Genomic DNA, 25,143 nt, shown 5'->3' on the forward strand with positions numbered 1-25,143 from the left:
CTTACGTCGCATACAACACAAGCTTGAGTCCCAATTAAAGGGCACAGTCGTCCTTTCCGCGCCCGCTCTAAAGGCACGCGGGTGCAGTCTCGGAGTTGCGATGGCTGCAAAGGGCAAAATAACTCAATGGACGAAACCTTTATCTTAATTTGTTGCAGTGGTTACCGGCCAACTGTGGCACAGCTAGCAGCGTGCAGTAACTCATTCGAGCTGTTCCCTAATACCACTCGTGTCAGCCGTTGCGCCGCATGCATGGTGCTGCAATGCAGCGACAATATGGGCCCTGTTACGACCGGCCTGCAGGGTGTAAGAGTTGTAAGACGATCTCACCGCTGTCATCCAGATGTAGGAGTTGGAGGTCGTAGGGAGGAACGTGGGAGCAACTAGGCGTACACGGTTTATTTACATATTTTTACCTTCAAACAGGGGATACATTCGACAGTCTAGCGTGGCTCCCAAATGAAGCACGCAAGACGAAGCATACAGCAAACGAGCACCAGCACACTGCTCACGAGCACCCTCAGCAACCACACAACAGCTGCTTATAAACACTGTCCTCCCTAGATCCCTAGGTGAAAGAAAACAGAAGTTCACCGCCAATTCGAACCGTCCAACGGCATCGTAGTCGACCCGCCTTTTTGAAGGAGGGTTACACACACTTCCATACAGCGTTCACTGCTCCCACCGAGGCCAGACGGGCTTCGCAGAACTCAAGGCTTACGTCTTGAAACGCACGTGGGACGGTGCCGCCAAATACATTCCCTCGGGAACTCGCCCGCTCCCGAAAGACCGGGTAGGTGGTGGCGAGTTCACTAACAAAGCCTGGTTCGTCGACCTCGTCTCGGCATTCCGGCGACGAAGAGTTGCCGACTCGGCGCATTGTCCTCCTCACACAGTCGGTAGCCGCAGCAGACATCGTGACGCCAAGAGACGACACCTTGTCGTCCTTTCAAAGCAAGTCGACGCAGTAGACCTAGTGGCGCCATTCGGCTGGAGAAGGACGGTCGGTTCCTAGAAAACGCCAGCCCTGCTGCTGCAGCTGGCTAAGAAACTGCATGCCGGCACCTCGGCAGGCCATTCTTAACAAGGGGTACTGAACTGCAAACCTTTCACGGCCCGCTGCAGTTTCGATCGACCTGCGGTGTTGGCGATCTTCGGAGAAGCGACCTTCGAACCCTTCCCGGCCCACTGCGACGAATCGCTTTGTAAAGCAGACAGAGCATGTGTTGGTGGGCTAGTTGGTTAAGCATGATTACAAAAACGGCGCCGAATAAAACAACACACGTGTAGCATACGTGTAGCACACGTAGTACGTGCTACACACGTACTACGTGCTGTCTCGTGTTTCCCTTCTTCGTGTGTTGTTTTATTCGGCGCCGTTTTTGTAATAAAGCAGACAATGCGCCTCCTGCAGACAGCCAGCGTCGCCAGCGAGTCTAGCCATGTCCGGCGGACCGAGTATTGTTAGTTGTTTCACTGTCACCTTCACGGTCTACTTGGAGCAAGAGAACTGCTGGAACAGGGTGTTTTACGGTGCTATCTCACGGGCCCTAGAAGTCGCCACAGCCAATGGACAGACGCGGCAGCTAGCTGCGAGGTCAGCTCTGGGATCAAGAGGCGCCTGCTCGGGTCAAGCGTGTCAACCCCTGTCTACGACGACCCACTCCCCTCGGTGTGTTCAGTGAAACCAAAGTGCGGAAGTGAGTCTGTGAACCCTCCCCCTTAAAGGCGGGTCGACTGGGATGAGTGGACGCTCCCATTGGATGAAGGCTGAACGACAGTGTTCCCTTACCTAGGGATCTGGGGACGACAGGGGGTTTTTAAACAGGCGTTGTCGGCTGTCCTGTTACGGATGAAATGTAACGTTGTCCACCCTTGAGTAGACATTCTAAATAAATCCCATATTCCTCGTCCTCGATGAGCACAAGTCCCTCCCTTCAACAACGTCCTCAGCGTGGATGAGTCAGACGACGGCATGGGCCAGCTACCACTTATTTCATGCCCAACCCCAAACCTTACAGCCCCATAACCATTTCGACCACAACATTGATATATAGGGGCCTGTGAGGGCAATATATATGGGCGGGGGTAGAATATAAGTGTCTTCATCGATAACAAGTTCCAGTACAAACATCAAGACTATATATATATATATAGTCCAGCCCACTTATAACAGCCGCAGATATAACGAACGCTCGCTTAGAACGAACGAGGGCGGTGCTACCGTCAAAATATATATTGGGGCAATGGCACAGTGTCTCACATAGAACGAACTGTTGTGGCCTCAACACTCGGTTAGAGCGAACGCAAAGCTGTCGGGCCCCTGTAGTTGACCGAGCCGGCGGTCAACTACAGGGGCCTATGCCGCTGTATATGGGCATCATTCATGCGTTCAAGGTGTGCTACCGGCGGCGCGTCATCCAACGCTTGTTGATCGCGATTGATGCTGCCATGCCAGTTCGCATCAGCTTGCTTGCCGCCGTGGACATATTGAAAGCGGCGTGGATGGAACTCACCGCGGAGTGCATAGAAAATTGCTTCCGCAAGGCGGGTTTTATGGGCCCAGGCACCGAGGACGCCATAGATCACCCACCGGAAGGCCGGTCGCACGAGGACTTGTGGCAACGCGTCGTTGACACGCAGCTGGCCGGACCTGACGTTGCCTGGGACGATTTCGTTTCTGCTGATGACGACGCCGACATTGCCGAGCCATGCACTGACGAAGCTATCGTGCGTGAAGTGCGAGCCCTTCCTGACTGCCCAGAGACCGACGAGGACGAGGATGCTGCTCTACCGCCGGTTGCTGTGAACGCTTCAACCGCGATCGGTTACATCGCGTCGCTTAAGGAAATCGTGTGCAGCAGAGGCCTTGGCGATGAACATATTACCGCGCTGGAAAAATTAGAAACGGCAGTGATGCGATCAACTTTGAAGAAGCAGACATGCATCACGGACTTTTTTCAAAAATAAAGAGAACTTTAGTCTCGCTTGCTCTTTTTTCCCGTATTATAGGTGGTCCACTTAGTACGAACTTTGGATACAACGAACAAATGCCACGTGACGATCAAGTTCGTTATATGTGGGCTGGACTGTATATATATGGCCCATACGTCTTATATCGCCTTGGTCAGAGTGTTGCCTACAAAAAGCTCCAAAAAGCTGCCACTCAAACTACACTCTACTTCCGCAATCAAGGCCTGGAGATTTCATCGGATAAGTATGCATAGTGGCATTTACACTGTTACGTCTCAACACAACAAAGGCGTTAATTGCACGTTTGCCAGGAGTCAAACCACCACCAATCCATCAGCGGCCTATCAAGAAGTAAACGCAGCGTGGACACCGACTCTTGACGGGTCCCACAAAAGGCCATTACCACAGCATTACCCCTGACAGCCTGAGCGAAGGATGAAAAGGAGGGGAACAACGGTTGACGACCTGGGAGTCGCAGGTTGCTTTCTTGCCACACATTCCAAACGAGACTCTTCGGAGGCGGAGTTACTGCGGATTGTTGTGAGTATGGACGTGGTATCGCAGCGGAGTCGAGGAGTGTTATTTTCCCTAGTCGACTCGCCTAGGGAGGACGACTGGATTAAAAGCAGACACTTTTCGAGAGTGAGGACAGAGTCCTGATATGAAGTCGGACGTTTAACGCGCTCCTGCATGGAGCGGGATTCCGTACTGCTGCAGTGTAACTAAGCTAATAAACATTTTCCCTGCATTTTCTAAAACCTGACGTAGCAATCGATGTGCTTGGTGGATTCCACGTTCTGAACGCCAGCCTCGCCGTAAGAACACGTAAGCCCATGATGCAGTACAGTGTACTAATCAATGGGCAGATGATACCATTTGTACAGTCTAACAATTTCTCGGGTGTCATAATTGACAGAGATATCTCTTGGAGCCCCCCTGCATTGTACATGGAGAAACGGTTGACAAGAATCTGCCACCCTCTGAAGTTCTTCGCTGGAAATACATGGGGAATGTGCACCAACGGCTCCGTCCTGCCGAATAGCTCTACTGCAACTGCCGTCATTCCAGCCAAAGCCACCACTATCAAGTTGAAAACATCTCACTTGACAACGTCGACGGCAGCAGAACTCGCAGCGCTTCGAGTCGCACTACACGTTATTAATGACGAACCAACACACAAATGGTCGATTTTCTATGACTCGAAGACGGCACTATACAGTGTTTATTGCCAACCTTACGGCGAGGTCCGCATGAACAATTGGTATTTGAAATCACAGACGCCATACATCATCTCCACTGAGCAAGGACATGAAATAATTTTTTCAGCGGCTACCAAGTCACTGTGGTACCATCGGCAATGAACGTGCCGGTCAAGCTGCTCGTTGAGCTCATGCAGAAGACAACCGCCTATCGATCCCGCTGTCTATATAGGACAGATGCTGCAAGGATGCTCCGCCTACTTGCACACCAATGCACTACGTCAGAGTGGACTACACTACATGCACTACACCACATTTTATGCACGGCTGTTTACACACCTTGGACCCAACCTTAAGCTTTCCACTTCAACCAAGGCTTCCCCGAAGAGAAGCGACCCTTTTGTGTAGGCCATGGTTGGGCGTCACGTTTACCAATACCTTCGCGTTCTGCATAGGCATGGCTGACACCACAGCATGCGGCGACTGCGGCGACGCGGAAATAATTCGTCATGTTCTTTGTCAGCGCCCGCAGAACAGCCTGCAGAGACAATCGCTTTCGGTCGGAAAAAAGAATTTTGAAACATCGACGCTACCTAACGCCGCATCAGAAGGCCGTGCAAGCACTACTGCGTTTCTTGAGATCGACCGGCCTGTGTGAATGCCTGCGACTGGAAAGCCTTTTCTGTTACCTGTTCATGTCTTTTCCTTTTTCTTTCTTTCTTCTTGTTCCTTTTTTTCCCTCTCGCTCTTTGTCGTCTTTACAATCCCAATATCCCCCACGCCAGAGCAGGGTGGCAAAGCGGGAACGCGTCTCCAGTTAACCTCCCTGCCTTTCCTCCCTCCCTCTCTCTCTGTTGCCTACACACATTATCACTCAAAATTCAGGGGCTGAATTCACAGAGCTATTTCAGCCTAATTCACAAAGCTTGTCGTTCGTAAGTGCTCTTCACATGCGAAATATCGATGTCATAATGAGCACGCACACACGCTAGCGCTTGATTATTTTTATGCAATTTCACAAACGCGTCAAGACTGCGCCGTATCTTTCCCTATATACTGCAAGTTATGGAGCATGCTTTTCGTGGCGTTCACGTGCATGAGCTCAAGTGCAGCGATGACCATCAGTTTAGGACAAAAATAATGCTGCCTTGCATTGACACTGTCTAAAATGCGTTACTTCGCCGTAAATACTGGTGTGCGAACAAGTTGGCCCGAAGAATCGTAGTTTCTAGTCCCGTGTTCCATAGAACGCCTACAAAACTATGTGCCTGGAGCCTTCCCAAATTATTCGTTATACAGGTCACTTCGTTGTAAAAGGTCGCACACCTCTCCACTCACAACGGATCCGGGACAGAATTATTCCGTCGGTATACAGGCCATTTCGTTGTAAGAGACGTTCGTTGCAGAGGAGCTCGACTGTATTTCAGACAAAGTCGGCCGCCTTCTCTAATAGGGCCGACATCACGACTGACTCACATCTGCTCTTGCGAGCAGTTCTACAGCGTAAGCATTTTTTTTTTATGAATACGGGTCCCGTAGTTTTTCGACTGGCACGCGGGCCTGTTCCACCCGCTGCACTACTGCGCCGCGCTGACGCATGCACCCGAAAGCAGTACAGTCACATGCACTGGAGGCGACAGGTGCACCCGGGAGTCAGTAACAGCTGTCCGCGGGCCATTTTAGACTGCCCCGCTGTGCGCGCGCGCACACACACACACCCGCCTCGCAGTGAGCGACAACATGACAGCTACAAAGTGACCCCGCGGCCTCCACTTCTACAGGTGTCTCGTGTTGCGTGAGGCCTCTGTGTGTTGAAGCTATACATAGTATTCCTGCCTTTTTGTTTCCCTCGGAAACAAACAATGCGGCGTGCTTTCATCATCTGAAAAGAGACCTTTCAGAACTGTCACTGAAATTCAGGGACGCGAATCGATCGGCGAAAGTGTGTACACATGCAGCGTCCACGAATTGTTTGGCGGGCACAAGTGCGGCGGCCAGTGCACCCTCTATGACAGTCATCCTGGTACTCGGCGCAGTGGCTCTGTGGCATGTGGCGCTGTATTGCTGAGTCGCGAAGTCGCCGGTTCGACTCCCCGCCGCGGTCGCGGCGGCCGCATTCCTGTTCACGGCGGCCGCTTCCACCACGGCGATCGAGAAGAAAGACGTAGCATTACGGCTTGCAAACAATCATCGGTTAATGTCGCAGATGTGTCCCAAGGGGGGCACATTCAGGAACGAGTGATATCACGAAGTCACTTCTCTGATGTCTCACCAAAAACAAACGCTCTGCGCGAGAACATTCCATGCGTGCTGACCAAGTTTCGGGACGCCAGCCGTGCCGTGTCCACCAATTGTTTTTTCGGACTGGTATTTTTCCACGATTTCGCACTTTGGCGGCATTTCATAAGCCCTATTCATTCATATTATATTGGCTTACGCCTGCTTTCTGCAATTCAAGAGGAGTGGGCTTCTCACGCACTTTCATCTAACTTAATTTCGCACTGAGGGAACAAGAGTTGGAAAACGGGCGGAATGTCCGAACGCTCGCGCACTTCGATTTAGGTGCACTTTAAAGGACGTTAAAGGGCAACACTAAATACCTTTGGGATCATATTCTTACGGGAGCCCGCTTTCATTTATTTGGACAAAATGGTAGATTACAAGCGTAGAAAATGAAGGCCGCGGCTGTTCTCTCTTTGAATACCGCATGTTATCCACATATCGGTGTGCCAGTGTCGCGTCTCGGATTTTAAAGTGTTTTTGCGTGTTCTGGTCGTATCGCGTGAGGAGACCGAGTTCTCAAAAACTCGACAGGGAGATTCTTCTGGTTCCTTTAGAATGCGAAGTTATGCTGTTTTCTAACAAAAAGATATAGTTCCACCAGAACACACACACAAGCCAAATACATGATGTCACGAGCAGCTAGTGCGGGAACTACAAGCTTGCGTGATTTCGCCGCCCTGTAACGATTTCGCTCCATCAAGGTTACATAAATATATCTCAGCCCGACACAAGCCGCATAAAAAAATGTAGGTAGTTCGCAGATAAGGGGCGCCTGCTTTTGCTTGCAGGAAGACGGGATTGATGAAATTTGCAAGTAATTTCTTTCGTTCTTGATATTTATTTCGGTTAAGAAAATACTTATTTTGGCTGTTTGCTGTTCACAACGCAAGCTTTGCGCTTCTTTAGACGGTGAAACTTGCTCGATTTCACAGGAAAACATCCACTTTGGCTTTCGAGTTCCGTTGTGCAAGTGTTGCAGATGCATTTGTATCGTCTCTCGAGTGGCCTCGTCATCTCGGAACTCGGGACTATCTGATAAAATCTCTAACGGCTGGTAACCACATGCCTCACCTCGACCGAAGCTCTTGTGGATTCCACTTTGCCGGTATTACGTTGCGATAGCGATCACAGGGACACATCAGGCGAATTTTCGCCATCGCCCCTAAGGTTCCGTATAAAGTCTAAGTGCGATGAGGCCGCGGCCCGCGCGCCGTATGCTGTGGGTGCAACGGCAGCGTAAGAGGGTGGGCCGAAATGAAGGTGGCTTGATGCACGCCGTCTGTCCGCGCGCCCAATGTTGGACGTCCCGTGATCAAACGCGCGCTAGGGTCTCCCACCTCTAGCCGTGCCTTGGCTATGCATGGCTGTCCGTACTTCTACGCACATACGCGGCCCACACGTCGTACTTTGAGGTAATCTGCATCTGGTTCAAATGCTTAAGCGCAAGCCGAAATAGCTGGTGGCGTCACGCGCGCTGTCCATTAGCGTCCACTAGCGTTCATTAGCGGTCACTTAACCTCCATGTTTCCAAACAAGAGGCAGCACGAGGAGTTTGCTCCCCGCTACCGGCGCTCTTCATGCTTCACGGCAGCGAGTGTTTGTGGTCATTGAGTGCGATCTCTTCATATTGTCACAGTTGACGGACGATCTCGCCACTGCCACCAGTTGTAGGGTTTGGAGGTCGTTGTAGGAAGGAACTTGGGGGGACAGGACTAGGTGAGCAGGATTTATTTAACATATATTTTACATTATAACATGGGATACATTCGACAGTCTAGCGTGGCTCCCAAATGGAGCCCGCAAGACGAAGCATATAGCATACGAGAGCGAACACGAGCACATAGCTCACGAGCACGATCACCCCCTAGCAGCCGACAAACAGCTGCTTATAAACACTCTGTGCTCCCTACATCCCTAGGTGAGGGAACCGTTCGACCAGTCATCGAAGTCGAGCCGCCTTTGAGCGGGAGGGCTTACACACGCACGTACGCACTGGTTTCGCTGCCCCCACCGAGGTGAGACGGGCTTCGCAGAACTCGGGCTTACGTGTTAAAGGCGCGTGGGGAGGTGCCGCCAATTACCTTCCCTCGGGAACTCCCTCGTTCACGGCAGACCAGGTCGGCGGTGGCGGGTTCAGTAATAAAATCTGGTTCGTCGAACTCATCTCGGCCTTGCCGCGACAGAGAGTGGCTGACGCGGCGCACTGTCCTCCGCACACAGTAGACTTAGTGGCGCCGTTCGGCTAGAGGATGACGGTGGCTTCCCAGAAAACACCAACCCTGCTGCTGCCGCTGGCTGAGAAACTTTACATGTTGGCACCTCGGCAGGCCATTCCTAAGAATATTTGTTTGTGCGCGCGTGACACCATCTTTTTTAGTTTAATTCGTAAGGAAACGTTTACTGTAATATATACGGCCAACAAAACGAAGAACTTTATTTCGTGTAGTTTAATACTTTACTATTGCCAACAATGCTTCGCCTTTCGGGCGAAACTGCGACTTTTTTTTGCAGCAGAATTAACCGAAGCAGAAAAATTAACCGAAGAAGGCCAATTCCAAGCAAATTTCGAAATCAGGTTGTTATGCCACGAGAAACTACACGTACCCCATAGTCTATTCGATCGCGTCTGTCCCAGGCGTATGCTTTACTCAGCTCTGTTACATATCCACCCCCACCCCTATTTTCCCTTTTCCCCTCCTTTTTTTTCATATTCATCTACATGAATATGTCTCAATCTAAATTCACGAGTGAAAACATCCAAATACGTATGTGAATGTGCATTCGCATTCACATACGTTGAATGTGAATACGTTTACATTTAGCGCATATATTCCGCGTTCACCAAGCACGAGTGGTAGTTCAGGACCCCTTTAAGCATCCTTTAAAGAACTACAGGGGTGTTTTGATCCGTCAGAAAAAAAATAAAAGACAGGGAAGCCCCACTACGGCATGCTTCATACTCTGATCATGGTTTTGACACGTAAAATCTCAGAATTTAATGCACATGTATATCGTCGCTGGACTGCGCAGCGGAACCGCTGCGCTAGCCGGCTTCACTGTCACACAAACAGTACGCTGAACCGTCTGCGAACTCGAGGAGGGCCACACGTGGAACATGATATCAATTCAACTCGCGAAGTCACAGCGGCGGGAGGCTTCTGGATGCATTCAAGTCTACCCAAAGAACTGCGCACAGATCAGTGGATGGGTGTAAAAGGTTATGTTTACATGTACCGAGGAACACCCACACAATACGCCTGGTGCACACACCGGCATGGACACGGATCGAGATATAGAAAAAGGCAGTGAAGCGTGTAGTTGCAAACACGCAGAGGCGTCCCTTCTTCCTACAAGCGCGGCTTGGCAGTTTACACGACAGTGGCAAGGCTTACAAATGCGCTGTTAGCCTACAGAGCACTGATCCACGGCCGATAACGATTCATTATGGTTTAAGCATTCGGCAAAACAGTTTTACTCAGTTGCGTCAGTGTGACGCGTTTCTCGAAATGCATACGAAGGACATTAGCAGATGGATGCCTGAAATTGCCTTTTTTTTTTCTTTTCAACAACTCTTCTGCTGAGAAGCGAGGCCTACATATCAGTTCAGTTCCTTATTTTCTCATTAAAATGAGAACAAGTTGAAACACTACCACTACTACCAACTGCTAATATTATTATTGTCATTTTTAATGAAAGAAAAGAAGATGAACAAGATATATGCAAGTACGTGATAAAGAAAAAGCATTCTCAAACAGCCGAGTGAAACAACAGAGTTCCCACAGAAATCTAACATGCGCCGCAAACGAAGTACGGAGGGGGCTTCGCACTTTCTACATTGTCTCTTTTATAACAGGAAACCCAGAAGCACCTGGCATAAGAAGAAGAAGAAGAAAAAAAGAACAGGCAACAATCACAGTGCGAGTCAGCTGTATGGCCAACCATAGTTCAAAGAGAGAGAGGGGAGGCCCTCTTATGCAAACAGGGGAGGAGTTTCACATTTGCTGCAATGCGGCGAGAAATTCGGCGACATTAGCATGAAATGTGCGCGATCACCACGTTCAGAGTGAGTCACGAACTGTCGCGTATCACGCCAGCTTTCAGACCTCATAGGTCATGCTCGAAACGTTGCCGTCGCAGCGGCCAAACTTGGCAACGGGTAGATGGAGATCGACGTGGGGCGTGCACACAAATACCCCGTTCTTAAGACAGAAAACCCTTGACCTTTAACTCGTCGCCGGATGTGAACGCGCAGCCGCCTCGGCGCGCTGGAGCTCACGCTCTCGCACGAACAGACGGCATCGACGAAAATTAAGAGAGATGAAAGGGCCGTTGAAAATTAAGTACGACGATTAGCAGACGTAGCCAAGTGCGCACGCCATTGGCGTACCACGTCTTCGTCCAGCACATGAAACAAACAATCACAAATACTCTGATAGTGGGCAAGGCATGCGCTCTGTAACTGCAGTCTAGAATTACGCGAGCGTGCACCGCAAAGGACCTCTACATGCAAACGTGCGGAAATTTAAGTTTCTTTTCTCCGTAGCTCCCGCGGCCAGCAAATGTATGCAACTGGTGTTGCATATGAATTATATGGTCGAACGACAGACCGCAATCCTTTTTTCCGTCAAACCTGCAGTCAGGAATTTACGAAACCGTTTCCCACGAAGGTACAAAACTAAAGGTCAGTTTTCGAGCTTCGTATCCCAGGGGAAGAGCTCGGTAAGACAGATATAGTGTATGGACGGAACATCGCTCACAGTGTCCGCCAGTTAAAGGTTGTCGAAGAAGGAGATAAATTTTTTCCCAGTATATTCTCAGAATAGTTTGACTTTACAGCACTGTACAGCACAAAGAGTTATGGCCACTATACTGTAGAGTGCATAAAATGTGTGTACTACAAGGGGAACTGCCGAAAGCGCAGCGTGCTACATGGGGCGCAAACCCAGCGACATTCGTCTAAAGAGCCGGCTCAGTATAGTAGTGCTATAGGTTTGACACGGAGATGTTCTACTGAGCTCGCCGCCACGCCTCAAAGCGGCGACGTACGCCTGCTTCGACATGGACGAAGCGCGTCGAATGCCCCCGGATGTTCGAGACAAGCTCTATTCGTAAGCCAATCCCGGTTGCGCGGCCCCTTACGCTCTCAGCCGCAGAAGCGTTTGCAATACCCTCCGGGGCCCACCGCCCCGTCATGATTACAGGAAGGGCTCCACAACTTAAATAAACGAAGCAGATAAACGGCAGGAATTGCTGGACTAAATAACATTTAGATGAATCGGTGACACTTTCCTACGAAAACAAGCGTCACGTAGTACTACGTACCTTGTTGTCGTGCACTGCAGTCGCAGAGTGCACGCCCGTAAGGAACACGAAGCGACAGCACACGCACGCACGGTGAACTCGAACGCGACCGGCTCTACACCACCCCTGCACGGGCCGCGTATCGCGGTGGGGGAGGAGAGGTGCGGGGACAATGGCGCTTATTTCTTATCGTGTCAGCACGACGCTCTGGCATCAAGGGAGTTCTGGCAATCTCGCCCGCGAGCAACACACGATAACGGTGCAAGAACAGATACATACACAGTATGCATGTGTCCACCGCGGCACGATCGGGCCACCTCCCCGGTGCAACGATAACGTGAGGAAGTTGCGACGCGTGGGCAACGCTCGTTGTGGCGTCGCGCAATCAGCTGTGTATAGCGTGCAATGTCCGACAAAAAATCACTACAGGGAATATAATATCATATTATTACAATATTAGATTGCATGGCGTGCTATTGCGGCAGCGAGTGTTCCCATTCGCCCGCTCTGCTCCCTCGAGGCGCACTCGTGACGAAACTTAGGTGCCGTTGTGCTGCTGTAGCAGCGCCGGCTTTGTCGCTCATTGAGCTATTCGAGGCTTTCGCATCAAAAACAGTTAAGCAGAACAAATATCTATGCTGTACTTCAGCGCTTCGCTTGTGCGCAGGTAGAGTTTCCTCCAAAATTTCAGACAGGTTGCTGAGCCACCATCTTGTTTGCTCAGCGAGGTATATATACCCTTCGCCGTTCTTGACTCCGATGCTGTTCCCGCGGCTGTGTCGGAATCGTAACAACATTTAAGATGGCTGCTGTCGCTTTGCTGTCTATTTAGCTGTCTATGTGGCCGTATACAGCGAATATTGAAACACAGCTAATCATGTGCACTGTATGTGCACGCGCTAATATGACGATTCACACGGCGTACATAATCGCAGAGCTTACGTCACGTGGCTCTGAGACGCCGAATCACGCCATGTGTAAAGGAACATTAACGAGCATCGCTCAAATTGGATTGGTGAAGTATTTTTACGTATTATAAAAAACAAGAGAGACAGACTCATACGTCCCATAACTACGATATCCAGTAATATTATGACATATGTGAACATATGGAGATTCATATAAAATCCCATGCGGTTCATATGGGATTATTGGATATGGGACATATATCTTTTTCGATATGGCAAGACTCGATTTGTATTTGCTTGACGGAAACAGGCTGCTTAACAACAGAGCAAATGGTAAGTCCACGGCCCCTCCTGCTCCTACCGCTTTCTTTTCCTTATTTTCTTTTCTTCTTATTATTATGTTTTTAATATCGTGCCCGAACTGAAACGTCATGGGAAGTTTCTATGACGCCACCAATATCGAAGTATTTTCTTTTTTTCCATGTTTGGGGCGGTTTTCTCCAGAAAAAGATCTCCAAACTCACTATGGTGAGCCTTTGTTTCCTTTATAGACTGCGAATATGCAATACTTATTTATCGATAAGCTGTTACCTAGTCCCGAGCAGACGTAGTAGAAATGCCACGGCGAGCCAGCGCGGGACCTTCCAAGCTCTTACTTCGTTTCAAAACCTTTCCTGGTTTAGCAATACTGCGCTTATGTTAAGATTGACGTTTCTATGGCATTCGAGAAGTGTAATTTACTAACACAGCTTAAAGGGACACTAAAGAAAAAAAAATATATGTTTAGGCTGTTTTAGTAAACAACCGTTGCAAAACGCAAATAATGATATTAATAACATAAAGAGACGCTCTTGCCGTTACAAGAGACTTGGCAAGTAAAAAAAGACGCAAGAATGAAATGCCTGTGGCCGACACCGCCTTGAAGTTCCCGCACAAGTTCGCCGTAAAGTCATGAATTTCGATGCCGTCTGGTCGGGTCTCATTAAGCTTTTATCGATAAACATCGGCGGCTTTGTATTCCCAAAGAGCTAAAGGCTGAACTTAGCAAATTTCACTACCATTTGTAGAGCCGAAGCTGCCAAACTTATATATATATATATATATATTGTGGGCTCATTCGACGTCTCCCCGCATGGCGTCGCCAAGTGGCCCCGAGAAGTGGAGCTTCACGACGCAGCACGACAGCGTACGCCGATAGACCCACCGCAGGTTCGAGCACCGAGCCGAAAGGCCTGGCCGGCTCTGGCCGTACGTATGGGCGCTCTGCCAAGAATACAAGACGTCCAGGACGGTTAATGCGTTTATTGATTACAATATGGCCAGCACGTGCCAAACTGCACCCAAACACACGGTGTGCACTCGGCGCCCGCGGTCCCCGATGGCGGGGGAAGGCAGGTTACACGCCGCGTCGAACAATGGTTCGCGCACGCGGGCCGAAATGCGTTCGCAAGCGCTACCTAGCGCTTCCCGTCACCAACAATGGTCTGCGACGGTTCGGACACGCAGAATGTGACGCACCGAGCGCCTGCGACTACCGCAAGGGCGGAACGCAGAGCCACTCAGCAGGCCACACTTATGCAAGCTGACAAAGCACGTGAACGTCCCCAGGCCGGGGCGTTGGGGACACAAATAGGTGGTAGCTCACGTACCTTGCAGCTTGCCTCTCGTGACCAGCGCTCGTCCCTGCCGGAGCACGACTCCCCCCGCGCACGGCGATCCTCCCCAGTCGGGGCCTCTTCCCTACGTCACGCCCCACGACCCAATCGGAGGGACGCGTAGTATGACGTCGCGGGACGAGGCCGCGGCGCCCGGGGATAACGGTGCGAAGTCGAGGGGCAGGCATTTGGAAGGGGTTTTCCTCGCAATGGCGAATAAGTCCGGAGCCGGAGCCACAGCAACGACTGCGCCCCGGTAGACAAAAGGAACTCCCACAATATATATATATATATATATATATATATATATATATATATATATATATATATATATATATATATATATATTATAATACCGAGACCGATCAAGTTGCCCAGCGCTGTTTATTCCAAAAAAGGCAGCGCCCGCAGCTCACGCGCGAAGAAGTCGAAGAAAAGGGAAGATGATGATGGCTATGTACAAATGAAAAGGACGAAGTACGTTAATAGTGCTTACACTAACTTCCCCCCGTCATGGAAGCGGCCAGCCTGGCCGCAGATTAGAGATTATCTAAACGGGGAGTGAAGGGCTTCATCCGCGACACGTGAACGATTTCGGTATTCCGGCGGCGCCGGTCAGTGACGGAGTGCACTGGGCGGACGAGATAGTTCACTGCAGATGTTTGCTGCACAACGGTGTATGGACCAATGTAGCGTGGAAGGAACTTCTCACAGAGGCCTGGGGTGCGGACTGGAGTCCAAAGCAGGACTTGGTCTCCTGGGTGAAAACGTAGGTCACGGCGTTTGTTGTCGCAGTAACGCTTGCGCTCAGCTTGGGTAGCTTCTGTGCTTTGCTGGGCGATTTGACGGCAATGTGCAACTCGGGCAGCAAAATCTTCTGGAAGCGACGCGTTAGGCGAAGAAGGTGCGAAAAATAGTTCTCTGTCGAATATGGTGGAAGGAGATCGTCCATACACAAGGAAGAAAGGGCTGTAGCCGGTAGTCCGTTGAATAGCAGTATTATATGCGAATGTCACAAAAGGAAGAATTTTATCCCAGTCAGTGTGGTCAGGACGGATGTACATGGCAATCATGTCAGACAGCGTACGGTGGAAGCGCTCAGTAAGGCCATTGGTTTGCGGATGATAAGTAGAAGTAGATTTGTGGACGGTATTAGTGGCGCGAAGAACTTCCTCGAGAACTTGTGAAATGAACGCCTTGCCACGGTCACTGAGAAGAACGCGAGGAGCCCCGTGACGCAAGATGATGGCGCGCAAGAAAAAGTCGGCGACCTCAGAAGCGGTGCCGGATCGCAGAGGGGCAGTCTCGGCATATCTTGTTAAATGGTCGACCGAAGTGACAATCCAACGGTGACCGGAGGGTGTCAACGGCAAGGGACCATATAAATCAATGCCAACAAATTCAAAAGGTGCGTCCGGGCAAGGGAGAGGTTGTAGTAAACCGGCAGGAGGGGATGTCGAGCGTTTGCGGTGCTGACATGACGCACAAGAGGCAATGTATTTGGCCACCGTTGTTGATAGGCCAGGCCAGAAGCAGCGGGTCTTTATGCGGTCGTAAGTCTTGTGGAAGCCTAAGTGGCCAGCCGATACATCGTCGTGAAGTGCCTCTAATACCCGCAAGCGAAGGCAGCGAGGTAGAACTGGGACCCACCGGTGACCTGTTGGGTGGTAAACGTAGCGGTGTAGCACGCCACCTTGAAGGCGGAATTGTCGAAGTTGGCGTCGCAAGCGGCTGTTGGGTGGTTCGGTGAACCCACTAAGGCGATCCATGAGAGCTCGACAGTAGGAGTCGGCCCGCTGAAGCGAGACGAAATCAGAGCGTGATGAAAGCGTAACTCGGTCCAGGGGCGTTATCGAGAGTTGGTGGGAGGCAAGCGTATCATCGGAACGACGTGGTTGGGAAGACGACGGCGCGTTACCGGGAGAGAGTGAGAGTGGGCAGCGAGACAATGCGTCTGCATCATGATGACTCTTTCCAGACTTGTATGTTATAGTGAAGTCATATTCCTGCAAGCGCAGTATCCAGCGTCCTAAGCGTCCTGACATGTTTTTCATTGATGACAGCCAACACAGAGCATGATGGTCGGTGACGATGGTGAAGTGGCGGCCGTAAAGGTATGGGCGAAATTTCTGAATCGACCAAACGATAGCCAGGCACTCTTGCTCTGTAATGGTGTAGTTCCGCTCAGCTGGAGAAAGTGTTCGGCTGGCATATGCTATGACTTGCTCTTTAGATTCTGCATTACGTTGCAGAAGTACTGCGCCAATACCTTGTGCGCTTGCGTCAGTATGGAGTATGGTGGGGGCACGATTATCGAAGTGGCGAAGCACTGGTCCGGAAGTAAGATGCCGCTTGAGAGCTTGAAAAGCCGACTCGCAGTCGCTAGTCCACGTGAAAGAGGCACCGGTAACCAGTAGCTTGTGTAGAGGAGCTGCTATTGCTGCGAAGTTGCGTATAAATCTACGAAAATATGACGCCAAGCCGAGGAAACTACGTAGATCTTTCTGTTGCTGGGGGGCGAGGAAACTGAAGAACGGCAGTAATCTTTTCGGGGTCAGGCTGGATGCCAGCTTTTGAGACGACGTGACCCAATACTTTTATTGTTTTGCTTGCAAATTTGCATTTTTTTGTATTGATTTGGAGACCAGCATTCGCAAGGCACTTGAGAACTTCGTCTAATCGATGAAGATGTTGGCTGAAGTCAGACGAAAAGATGACAATATCGTCCAGATAACAGAGGCATGTCTTCCATTTTAGACCACGAAGGACGTTGTCTATCATGCGTTCAAATGTGGCAGGAGCATTACAAAGGCCAAAAGGCATCACGTTAAATTCATAAAGGCCATCCGGTGTAGCGAATGCGGTCTTTTCTTTGTCAGTCTCGTTCATCGGAATTTGCCAATATCCTGACCGAAGATCAAGGCTGGAGAAATACTCCGCCCCTTGTAGTGTGTCCAAAGCGTCGTCAATTCGAGGGATTGGATATACGTCCTTGCGTGTAATCTTATTGAGCGCTCGATAATCCACGCAAAAGCGAACTGAGCCATCTTTTTTCTTTACCAGGACCACAGGAGACGCCCATGGGCTAGATGAAGGTCGTATTATCTTCCGCGCAAGCATGTCAGCAACCTGTTGTTCAATGACCTTTCGTTCGGACGGCGATACACGATAGGGGCGTCGTCGTATAATAGCGGAACCATCGGTTTCGATGCGGTGTGTAGCCGCAGGAGTTTGGCTCAACACAGGCGAACAGCTGTCGAAACAGGCTTTGTGTTTTGCCAAGACCACCATTAGGGCTTCGGACTGCGCGGCTGTTAGGTCAGAACCAAGAACGGCTGGAGGAGGGAAAGAATCATCCAAACCTGAGGTTGGGGCTGGCGATGAAGAAGGGCAAAGCGTGACTAGAGAGATAGGTTGAGTGTCGGCGAGGGTTGCCACAGTCATCCCTTTGGGCAGCATCACAGGATCTGGGGTCGTGTTGCAAGCAGACAGAAGGGCGCAGCCGCGTGAAAACCGGACGAGACAGGTGGCAATGAGAATTCCGCGAGAAGTACAGCGGGAAGAAGGGGCGACTAGGGCGTCTCCGTCGGCGATTTGACTGGAAGTTACGGCTACAACGTCTTCGTGACCAGGACGCAGGACGTAGTCGGCAGCGATGGTCAAGTTCACGCAGGAAAGTGAAGAGTCCGCAACAGGTTCAAGCTCTGTATCCGTGATGTGCACAACTTCCTCTCTACATGAAATGACGGCTGAAGCAGAATGTAGGAAGTCCCAACCCAGTATAATTTCATGGATACACGTTGGAAGGATGAGAAACTCGATGTGGTGGCGTATACCGTCGATGAGAACACGAGCAGTACACTGTCCGTCAGGATGAATGAATGCATTATTAGCACCACGCAAAATAGGTCCAAGATAAGGCGTTTTTACTTTACGGAGCCGCGAACACAGATCACTCCGCAGAACAGAAACGGCGGCACCGGTATCGATGAGAGCTGACGCGGGAACACCTTCGACAGTCACAGAAAGCATGTTGGCCGGGCGAACAGGAGGAATTTTTGAAGACCGATAGGAAGCAGTTTCCCCTCCAAAAACTGCAACAGTTAGTTTTCCGAGTGCTGGTCGACAAAATGGGAAGTGGGGCGAAGCGGTGATGTAGAGCGCCGGTAAGGGGATGGAGAACGACGTCTGGCCGAACGGGAACTATGAGGCAGATTGGGAGCAGCTGGTGGAGACGGAGAACGCTGTGGCGGGGACGAGTACGGTCCGGGATAGTAGTCGGCTGATCGGCGAGTGCGGTCTCTTTCGTGCTCAGCATAGCCTCGCCTTTCATCCTGCTGGCGCCGGCGGCAGAAGCGGGATATATGGCCGCGTATACCGCAGTAAAAACAAACCGGACGAGGTGGTCGCCACTGAGGGTACGATGGCGCAGCAAGTGCTCTGGGTCCCATCGAAGCCAAATGGTCATAGGAAACGCCAGTAGGCACGGAAGGCACGGAAGGCACGGTAGGGGTGGGTAGCGAAACAACATCCGCGTAGGTAGGTGTGGAGCGCGCTACCGGAGCAAGATGCGTCGTGGGTGTGGTCATCGCTGTCAACTCCTGCTTTACGACCTCGCGCAAGTCGAAGGTGGGGGTTGGGGCGCAGGCAGCAGGTGGACGGCTGAGGTCTTGTAGGTGAAGCTCTTCGCGGATGATGGTGCGGATAAGAGCACGTAGATCTGGAGAATGGGGAACCTGAGGATCGCTGCTGTCATGTGGAAGACGAATAGACTGCAGCTCGTCGAGGCGTTGACACGTTGAGGTGATGTCTTGGACAGAAGCCGGATTTTGCACGATTAAGGCGTTGAACGCGACAGGCCCAATGCCTTTTAAGATGTGGCGGACGCGTTCGGCTTCCGTCATGCTAGGATTCGCACGGCGGCACAGAGCCAAGACATCCTCTATGTATGAGGTGTAAGACTCTTGGGGAAGTTGGCGCCGCGTTCCCAGCTTCTGTTTGGCGACTTCTGCACGGCCAGACGAGGAAGCGAAGATTTGCCGCAGCTTCGAGGTAAACGTGGACCAATCCGCGATGTCGGATTCGTGGTTGAAATACCACGTCTTTGCAACACCGGTCAAGTAGAAGGCGACGTGCCTCAATTTCTGGGTGTCATTCCACTTGTTGCAAGAACTCACGCGGTCGTAGTGGTCGATCCAATCGTCTACGTCATCACCGCGGAGTCCTGCGAAGACAGGGGGATCGCGCTGAGGGCTCGTCACAGTCCAAGAGGGCGCCGCAGGCGGGGTCGTCTCTGTGGTAGGGTTAGAGGCGCCGGAAGGGCCGGGGTTGGAAGTGTCCATTGTTGTAGGGGTAGCTGGGTGCAGGCGGCGACCGGAACGGAGCTCCAGGGAGGACGGGAATGCGAGAGGACGTCGGGATCTTGACGTACCTCCACCACTTTATAATACCGAGACCGATCAAGTTGCCCAGCGCTGTTTATTCCAAAAAAGGCAGCGCCCGCAGCTCACGCGCGAAGAAGTCGAAGAAAAGGGAAGATGATGATGGCTATGTACAAATGAAAAGGACGAAGTACGTTAATAGTGCTTACAATATATATATATATATATATATATATATATATATATATATATATATATATAAATTCGTGACGTCACACTGAAGTGGGGGTCGCCGGCGTTTCGGCAGCACACAACAAAAATTAAATTAGACATTCATTTTCTCTTATAATAACGAATTTACTAAACCGCAAAATGAACAAAAAAAGAAGTCTGAAAGAATACTTTATCAGCCTAAACTGGTTCATAGTTTCGCAATTTAGGACGCCTTTAAATGGACATGCCAATTTAGTATACCTTTAAGGAAGTCGCTGCTCGTGGCGTAATTCGGTGCCGCCAAGTCACGTGACGCCCTGGGCGCGGAATCATCATCATCATTATCATCAGCCTGGTTACGCCCACTGCAGGGCAAAGGCCTCTCCCATACTTCTCCAACAACCCCGGTCATGTACTAATTGTGGCCATGCCGTCCCTGCAAACTTCCTAATCTCATCCGCCCACCTAACTTTCTGCCGCCCCCTGCTACGCTTCCCTTCCCTTGGGATCCATTCCGTAACTCTTAATGGCCATCGGTTGTCTTCCCTCCTCATTACATTACATGTCCTGCCCATGCCCATTTCTTTTTCTTGATTTCAACTAAGATGTCATTAACTCGCGTTTGTTCCCTCACCCAATCTGCTCTTTTCTTATCCCTTAACGTTACACCTATCATTCTTCTTTCCATAGCTCGTTGCGTCGTCCTCAATTTGAGTAGAACCCTTTTTTGTAAGCCTCCAGGTTTCTGCCCCGTAGGTGAGTACTGGTAAGACACAGCTATTATATACTTTTCTCTTGAGGGATAATGGCAACCTGCTGTTCATGATCTGAGAATGCCTGCCAAACGCACCCCAGCCCATTCTTATTCTTCTGATTATTTCCGTCTCATGATCCGGATCCGCCGTCACTACCTGCCCTAAGTAGATGTATTCCCCTACGACTTCCAGTGCCTCACTGCCTATTGTAAATTGCTGTTCTCTTCCGAGACTGCTAAACATTACTTTAGTTTTCTGCAGATTAATTTTTAGACCCACTCTGACCACGCGCGGAATGTATCGACCTTAATGTCCACCATCTGAATCCACCAGATGACGCGCCTGTCTCCAGGCTAACCAAAAAAAAGCGAGTGTTTTCCGGTGCCATTTCGGGGCAGCGTTCTTTCGTTAGCTTAGTACACACAAGAAGTCGTCGTTATCGTTAGTCCCCACGTCGGTAAGTGACAGCAAAGGCTCTCTGCGATAACTCGGAGGGAGAGGCGATAGGCTGTCTTCCTAGACTTCTCTTTTTCTTCTTTTTTCAAGCGACGTCCAAAAGCCACAGTGACCTTCTCCGATTACTTATATATACACTGTTAAGAAAAGAGGTCGTTGCACTTACTGTAAGTTAGGAACTGCTTGTCGCGTACGTTGTCAGTCACAATCACACGAAGTCAATTAACAGACAGTGAATTCAAGGAAAGCATAAACATGGAACTGTACAGTAAATTATGAACGACAGTTAAAATTGCGATAAGCTTCACATTTACAGAAAAGGTTTCAAATAGCAAAGGCGGAGATAGGGAGAAAGTAAATGCGCTGGGCATTGGAACGTTCCTAACTACCATACCTGAAGACCCCAACGATCGACACACGGCTAACACCGTGCCGGCAACCATAACGGCGGAGCCCCAAACTAATCTCGCCTCAACCGTATGTATTTTGCGATGCACCGCATGGGCGCGCCGGAAAGCGTACCCCATTTAATTCCTTTGTTCATTCATTTCTATTCGCCGGAAGGACATAGGGCAGTACATTATGAACCACTTAGTGCAAAAGAACGTTACACATGTTCCCCACGACTATAATTTATAAACAAAGCAGTCAGCTTCGTGAAGCGTGCCTACAGCGAGTCAGCATGTATATACATACGCGCTGGCGACCAAAGAGGGACTCTATCATACATCGCACTGCTTACGCACACAAGTCTCTGAGCGGCTGACGAACGCCCACAGAGGCGAGGAATATATCGCACAATGCCCTGTACAGGTGCGGGGGCAGCCAAATCGGTGTCGCGTGGGAATGCATATTAGATAGCTTTTATTTTGGCACGTTTCAAGTGAATACTGTTAGCACAATTAGAACGAATGGCCGTGCAGTGATCAAGACACTACGTTCCTGGATGCCTTGAGATACGTAGTATGTGCGCCCCTGAGAAGAAGGTTCCACCCCATCTGGTGCCAGCACGCACCAACCTTTCCTAAGGGCTCAGTATAAAAGTTGATTCTCGCTCTCTCTCTCTCTCCCAAGGCATGCGAGTATACAACTTGCTCGCGGTTACTGTCCGCATATGGATATACAGTATAGGAATTGCTTCCTTTATGAGTTCAGGGAGGAAGGAGTTGTGCTAACCCCACGGCACGAAATATATCGTCCAATACATAGTTGATTGCCTACGTTAAAACTAAAGCTACAGCTAAAAGCTTTACCTCCACTCTATTTTCCTCTCTATTTCTTTGTTCGTTGAAATCTTGTATCAGACCTGACATATTTCAAACAAACAAGAAATGACAAGTACAGTGGACAGTGGTACTTTCAGGATTGGGGTCTCAATCCCATCGCTCGTGATCCGTTGTCAAGATTGGAGTCCGGCATGAATTCGAAGGTAGCTGGCCTATGCCGTCGTCCAACTTATCCACGCTGAGGACGTTGATGAAGGTAAGGACCGCTTCTCATCGAGAACGAGGAATATGGCTTTATTTACAGTATTTATATCAGTCTAACATGACTGTTTGAGAAAGTACATCAGTCTAACATGACTGCTTAAGAGAGAGTCTCAGTCCAACATGACTCCTTAAGAAAAGTGTCTCAGTCCATCATGACTGCTTAAGAGAAGTGTGTCGAGCATCCGCACAACAGCAGTTTGTTTAAACACTCGGTCCTCCCGCGATACAAGGTGACGCGAACGTTCGTTTAGTCATCGCAAACTAGCCGCCTCTCCGCAGGACGGTTTACACACACACATGCACACACACACACACGTGTTCACGGTCCGAAACCGACACCACACGAATTTCGTAGAACTCGGAGCCGTTCCGGGTAGCGCGTTGTCTTGCGTCTTGGTCGGTGCGTGGGAAGGAGCGGGGCAGAGCAACAGCAACGCGGTAGCAACGGTGATTGATTCGAACCTACGCGAGATCACCAGCGCATCACTACAAGGCTGTACGATAATCGAGGCTGAAGAAGCGGCCGTCGCTCTAGCGGCAGCGGAGGGATATCGTTCTAAACGGTCTTTAACAATCCTTACAGACTCGCAAACAGCGTGCCGCAACTACCTACGCGGCAGAATATGGCACGGAGAGCTCCGCATACTCCGCTCCGGAGACCCCATAACACAACGACAAACAAAAGAAGAACCAATTAGGCATACAATAGTATGGACGCCGGGACACACGGGAGTCGCAGGGAACCAAGAGGCGGACAGGATAGCTCGAGGGCACACTTATTACCGAGCATCCCACGTAGGCAACCTCGAGGAGACCGAACCTGTACCCCAAGACTATTCGGCGATACTAAATTACTACAAGGGCTGCAGAAAGCGGTATCCACCACCGCACAGCTCCCTTAGCAGAGAGGACTCTGTCGCGTGGAGGCAGCTACAAACGGGCTCTTACCCGAACCTACACGTACTCAGCAAAATTTATCCGACACAATACAATGACAAATGCCCCTGGTGCCACGAAACACCCACGCTGTATCACATAACGTGGGCATGCCAGAAGATAGACGTGGCACCCGTTATACCAAACCCGAGTGCGGAACAATGGGAGGGAGTGCTCTCCAGCGATCGCCAGGTCGACCAAGAAGGTCTGATTCGGCGAGCACAACTGGCAGCAGCATCCAGCGGAGCCCTGGACTAAGGGCAACCGACCGTTGTGTTAGAAGATGGACGATTCCATCTGAAGACCGCAGAAGACCAGCGAATCTAGAGCTGATAAAGTTTTTCACTCACTCACACTCCCGCGTCAACTCCCCCACCCGTAGCAGATCAGGTCCGCGTTGTCGTGTTGCACACAAAGCCTGCTTCGTCGAACTCTTTCAGTCACAACGCATCCTAGCTGAAGCGACGGAGAGTGGAGGATGCGCGTATTGTTATCGACACAAAGTCGACTTAGCCACGCCATGGCTAGAGGTTGGCGGCGGCATTCCAAGATGAGGTTTGCCACCGCTGGCGTAACAGGCTGGCAAACTTGCACTGCAGCTGGCCGTTCTTAACAGTACACAGAACGTATGCCCTGTCCGTGTGATCGATTATCCTTACCTCGATGTAAGGACCGCAGTTTCTCGCACTGCATGCCTAACACTGATCGGAATGCGCAGCACATGCACACTTTGCGCTGTCATAATAATAATAAAGAACAAGTAACGGCAAAGCTTTAGCTCAGGCTGCTCTTGCTCTGCATTGCGTCGGCGCTGTCGTAATACAAGGCGGCAGGCGCATACGAAAGGCCGTCGAAGTGGAACTGCGCACGAGCACGATATTGACGCAGATCACGCGCGTGCAAGAACCTGTCGTAGATGGGCACAATCTCGTTAGCAGTAGTTGCTGGTTATTCCACGGCCGATTTACGAGCAGGCAAACGCCAAGCAAGGAAACGGACGCAGAACTGCGTAGGACAAGGCCCGGTACTTGTCCTGTCTGTCTACATCACACCGATGTCTCCCCCCTCCCCCCCGGACTACACATCAACAAAACCACAAGAACCTGTCCTTGTATGGCAGAGCGATTGCGCGAAACTTAAGGCGTTCGCCCCGAGGCTCTAAGGACCGGCTACATGACGTCTGCCCTGTATCACTTCTTTTTATTCTTTGTATGTTACTTCACATATTCGACGGCGAAATAAGACCGCCTCTCAAGCGCAGCCCAGTGCGGAGAACACCAGAGCCGCCTGTCTCAGTTCCCAAAATAGCAAGCATCCTAAAACATACCACCGAGTTCTCCGCTTTCAGCCTACCTTCGTTTGGCTGTTCACGAATAGCCGCATCGTCGGCCGGCGCGTGTTTGTTTAAGCGAGAGGCTGCTGGGTCAAGAGCGTTCACCACAACCACGACCTTCGAGCTGTTTTTTTTTTTTCTCAAAGCTTTTTCGCAGAAGTCGATTTTTTCCCACCACGGGCGGATGAAGATACGATCTCGTAAAGCCCGTTCTATCACGGGGAATCGGAACGAGCAGCCAAAAGGACAACAGTGAAATC

General features: G+C 50.5%; 2 protein-coding genes across 2 annotated transcripts in view; one reads left to right on the top strand and one right to left on the bottom strand.

Moving 5' to 3' along the window:
• LOC135920057 (phosphatidylcholine:ceramide cholinephosphotransferase 2-like) overlaps nt 1–25,143 on the bottom strand; it is a 374,214-nt gene that overhangs the window by 142,420 nt on the left and 206,651 nt on the right. The window lies entirely within an intron of this gene.
• Nucleotides 2,443–2,970, top strand: LOC135920031 (tigger transposable element-derived protein 6-like). The gene has a single exon (XM_065454095.2). The coding sequence runs from the start codon at nt 2,452–2,454 to the stop codon at nt 2,968–2,970; it is 519 nt and encodes a 172-aa protein (XP_065310167.1). The 5' UTR covers nt 2,443–2,451.

The sequence above is a fragment of the Dermacentor albipictus genome, unplaced genomic scaffold (genome assembly GCF_038994185.2).
Source record: "Dermacentor albipictus isolate Rhodes 1998 colony unplaced genomic scaffold, USDA_Dalb.pri_finalv2 scaffold_20, whole genome shotgun sequence".
Lineage (NCBI taxonomy): Eukaryota > Metazoa > Arthropoda > Arachnida > Ixodida > Ixodidae > Dermacentor > Dermacentor albipictus.

Bases quoted from the DNA above. Each gene is read 5' to 3' on its own strand.
- LOC135920031 (XM_065454095.2), top strand. From the start codon at position 2,452: ATGCCAGTTCGCATCAGCTTGCTTGCCGCCGTGGACATATTGAAAGCG.